The sequence below is a fragment of the Physeter macrocephalus genome, chromosome 1 (assembly GCF_002837175.3).
Source record: "Physeter macrocephalus isolate SW-GA chromosome 1, ASM283717v5, whole genome shotgun sequence".
NCBI lineage: Eukaryota > Metazoa > Chordata > Mammalia > Artiodactyla > Physeteridae > Physeter > Physeter macrocephalus.
The window spans coordinates 108,738,681-108,743,673 of NC_041214.2; the positions used below are offsets into that span (position 1 = coordinate 108,738,681).

The following is a 4,993-nucleotide window of genomic DNA, read 5'->3' on the forward strand; positions in this document are numbered from 1 at the left end:
CAGGACAATGTTAAATAGTATTGGTAACAACATCCCTGTCTCATTTCTAATTTCAGGGTAAACACTTTTGATTAATCATCATTAAAGATGATGTTTGCAATAGAATTTTAATAGATACGATTTACCTATTCCTGGATATTTGTGTTCATTTTCTCTTTATACATGACAAATTAGCACAGACTTAATGGCTTAAAATAACACCTATTTATTAGCTCACAGTTCTATAGGTCAGAGGTCCTGGGATTTCTGCTCTGGTTATCACAAGGTTGAAATTGTGGTATCAGCCACGTGAATTTTCATCTGGAGGCTCTGGAAAAAGAACTGCTCTGAAGCTTATTCTTATGTTTATCAGAATCTAGTCCTTCCTGGCTGTCAGCTGGGGGCAACCCTGAGTTCCTGGAGGCTGCCTGCATTCCTTGCCACATTGTGCCCTCCATCTTTAAGCCAGTATCTGGCTAGCATGCCAAATCCTTATACTTTGAATCCATATCTTTCCCAATGTCTGACCTCTAAATCCAGATTTAGAGGGTTCATGTGATTTAGTAAGGCTTGCCCAGTTAATCTCCCCATTTTAGGGTCAACTGATTTGTTTCATATCTGCAAAATCCCGTTTGCTACATAAAGTAACAAAATCATGGGAGTGATATCTCATCATATTCACAGGTTCAGTCCACATTCTAGAGGAAGAGATTATAGAAGAGTGAGAATCATTTTAGAATTCTGCCTTAATTTCCTCCAGTGCTTAATATTTGCCTAATGACATAATCAATACATTTCTTTTTTGTTTTTGAACTTCATGTGAAGAATTACATAGACTTTTTTTTGCTGTTAAACCAACTGGCATTTCTAGAATAGATTCACCTATTTTGAGATTTATTATTCTCTTTGTATCCTGATACATTTAATTTGATAAGAAGTTTAGAATTTTTTTCAACTTACAAACATAGTAATATTCTTTCCTTACTATAGCTTGTCAAGTTTTGGTATTAATAATGTGCTGGCTTCATATAATGTGTTGGGAAACTGTTTCTTCTTTTTCTATTCTTAGAATATTTTATACAGATTACTGACATTCTTTTATGATTTAAAAAAAATTAACCAATAAGCTCATTTTTAACAAGTGTAATTTATTTAATAGATATATAATTGTTCAGAATTTCTACTTTTTCATGTGTTTTCCCCCCAAAATTGATTTTATTCAAATTTTCAAATTTATTATCATTAAGTTGCTTATAATATGCTTATGTTATCTATGTAATGCTTACACAATCTGTAGAAATGCCTGTTTTTCATTCCTGATCTTAGAATCTTGTTCCTTTTTCCTTGATCAGATAAAAAACAAATTCTTTTTTTATTTTCTCTATTATATTTGTTTTATATTTTATTTTATTATTATTTTTTTTAATAAAAACAATCCCACAGCATTTATTGTCATCTGGTAATAACAAAGGTGAGCAAAACAATATGAATAAATGCTTTAGAACTACACTTCTAACAAAGCACACCTAAAAATACTGTATTGCCTTCTCAACAATTTCTTACTTCATTGATCATTTCTAGTTGGAGACACTTTGGAGCAGAGTAATGTTATCTCCTTTTAGCATGATCCGACCCAGTTGTTTTCTTGACTTTGTTTTAGAATGAATCTCTTCTGCATCATCTAATACGACGTTCATATACTCATCAAAACCAACGATACAGCCCTCTATCCACATATTCACTTGCTCATAAAGCCACACCTGAATCCGAGATCTATTTTGCAAGTATTTGAAGATGAGATTGATTGGCTGCACCATCACCTTCTGCACCTTCTGGCCCTGGCCCCAGTATGCCATGGTGGAAGCTCACAAAGACCACACTATCCCGCACACTACCTCAAAAAGCAACTATGTTTTATATTTTATTGATTTCTCCTTTTGTTTTATTTTCTTTGTTCTACTTTCTTTCATTTTAATTTTCTTTTCTTTCCTTAACTTCCTGATATGTATGCTAAGATTATCATTCTTAGGCAGAAACAGAAATTTTTAAAATGAGAATCATAATCATAATCAAGTTTTAGAAGAAATGATGTAAATCTAAAGCCTAAATTCCTTTTGATTGATGCTTTAGTTTTATTGTGCATCCCACTCTGTGCTCTGGCTTTGCACTCCTGGACTGCTCTCCCAGATCTAGACCCATAGGTTCTCTTGGGCAAGTTTATTACATTATTCATATGTATTCTTAAATTTCTCATCAAGTTTATTTTTATATTCTATAGACTTTGTCCTTCAAATTAAAACTCATTCTTACCATAACTCCAACATTGAATTTCTCATTCTACACCAGTTACTTCTGATTCAGCAAAATTTATTTTCTCTTGATCATATTATTAATTCTTCTTCAAACACTACTTTTTTTTTTTTGCGGTATGCGGGCCTCTCACTGTTGTGGCCTCTCCCGTTGTGGAGCACAGGCTCTGGACACGCAGGCTCAGCGGCCATGGCTCACGGGCCCAGCCGCTCTGCGGCATGTGGGATCTTCCTGGATCGGGGCATGAACCCGTGTCCGCTGCATCGGCAGGCGGACTTTCAACCACTGCACCACCAGGGAAGCCCCTCAAACACTACTTTTATGTTACATGTTTGATTAATACAATGAAATTGATCTATGCTCATTCTTGTTCCTAGTAGTTTTTGCTTTTCTCATTCCTAATATAAATTTCCCCTCATTTCTCTAATGATACCTATTTCTCTAACAGGATCATTTCTAACTACCCCATCCCTGTGATCCATCTTGATTACTTTTCCTTGTGAACAAAGATCATATATTTTAGTTTCCTTTCAGAATCAAGTAAAAACTAAACATGTAGTTCTGTTGACAACAAAATATATTTATTGATTACATTTTAAAAATCAGTGCATTAGTTATATCAGTTGAGCTGTCATGAGGACAATCAAGATAATATAATTTCTAAATTGAAACTTTGAACAGATACATGCACCCCAATGTTCATTGCAGCACTATTTACAATAGCCAGGACATGGAAGAAACCTAAATGTCCATCAACAGAGGAATGGATAAAGAAGATGTGATACATATATGCAATGGAATATTACTCAGCCATAAAAAAAGAATGAAATAATGCCATTTGCAGCAACATGAATGGACCTTGAGATTGGCATACTGACTGAAGTAAGTCAGACAGAGAAGGACAAACATCGTATGATATCGCTTATATGTGGAATATAAAAAAAAGGCACAATTGAGCTTATTTACAAAACAGAAATAGAGTGACAGATGTAGAAGATAACATTATGGTTACCTGGGGGAAAGGGGAGGAGGGATAAATTGGGAGACTGGGATTGACATACACACACTATTACATAGAAAATAGATAATAAGGACCTACTGTATAGCACAGGGAACTCTACTCAATACTTGGTAATGACCTATATGGGAAAAGAATCTAAAAAAGAGTGGCTCTGTATATATATATGTATAAATGATTCATTTTGCTGTACAGAAGAAATTTATACAACATTGTAAATCAAATATCCTCCATTAAAAATTTTTAAAAAGTCGAATGTTACCGATACGGCTTGAAATTTTCAAGACTTCAGAAAGTTCTGGACTTAATTAGCTTCACTCTAAACAAATCACTTTAGGTTTGGATTCATCATATGGTAGTGGAGTGGAGAAATATGTATAAAATGTTAGGTTTTCATCCCTTCTCCATTTCACCTTCTTACAGAATCAGATGCTCCAAGGAGTGAGTAATTAGTTATTGCAAAAATTCAAAGTGACAATCGACTACACTCTTTCCAGTGATGATATTTTTTTTTCCAGAGACAATATTAAAAGGCATCGAGAGAGCCTTTCTCCCTTATTTTTTTAAAATTTTTATTTTGTATTGGAGTATAGTTGTTTTACAATGTTATGTTTCAGGTGTACAGCAAAGTGATTCAGTTATACATATACATGTATGTATTCTTTTTCCAATATTTTTCCCATTTAGGTTATTACAGAATATTGGGCAGAGTTCCCTGTGCTATACAGTAGATCTATTCTTTTTATTTTATTTTTAACATCTTTATTGGAGTATAATTGCTTTACAACGTTGTGTTAGTTTCTGCTGTATAACAAAGTGAATCAACTATATGTATACATATATCCCCATATCCCCTCCCTCTTGTGCCTCCATCCCACCCTCCCTACCCCACCCCTCTAGGTGGTCACAAAGCACCAAGCTGATCTCCCTGTGCTATGCAGCTGCTTCCCACTAGTTATCTATTTTACATTTGGTAGTGTATATATGTCAATGCTACTCTCACTTTGTCCAAGCTTACCCTCCCACCCCACTCCCTTATTTTAGATGAAAAGGAAAGTATGACTTTGGTCCCCATTCAGAATTTATTCTACTTTTTATAAGAACAGTATGAATAACCTAAGCTTTGGGCATTCTTTCTTTTCTTTTGAGGCCAAAAGAAAAAAATACATGGCTTCCCATTTGGGGATAATCTAAATTTAGAAGCCCCAAATATTATCTTGATTTGTGTCTCTGTTATATTTACTTTACTGACAAATGAATTGTTAATATAATATTTTTAAAGATTAACAAAAAATAGATGAAGAAAAGAATAAAAAGCTGTTACTTTGGACTGTTCAGTAACCTTAATAATAATAATAATAAATGTGTATATGGAAGAGTGGTTGTTTTTAGCACTAGCAAATATTCACATATTTTACTGGAAGATAGTTGAATGTTTTCCCACTTCAGTATGCATAATGAATGCATTTTTTATAAAATAGAGTTTGAAGTGTGAGTAATAAATAATTATTAAATGCCTAAGGATGAAGAGGCAAAAAACAGTATGTTTCTAAAACATGAGGGAAGCTTACATATGTAATGGGAAAAGCAGAGTGCTGTGAGTTAGGATATCTGGATTAAAGAGGCAATGTAACATTGTACAATTACCAGTGATTTTGAAGGCACACACACACTATATACAAGGTA

General features: G+C 33.8%; 1 protein-coding gene across 1 annotated transcript; it reads right to left on the reverse strand.

The window, feature by feature from the left end:
- Nucleotides 1–1,460: 1,460 nt before the first annotated feature.
- LOC102988470 (small nuclear ribonucleoprotein E-like) lies at nucleotides 1,461–1,882 on the reverse strand. The gene has a single exon (XM_055086711.1). The coding sequence runs from the start codon at nucleotides 1,833–1,835 to the stop codon at nucleotides 1,557–1,559; it is 279 nt and encodes a 92-aa protein (XP_054942686.1). The 5' UTR covers nucleotides 1,836–1,882; the 3' UTR covers nucleotides 1,461–1,556.
- Nucleotides 1,883–4,993: the final 3,111 nt, after the last annotated feature.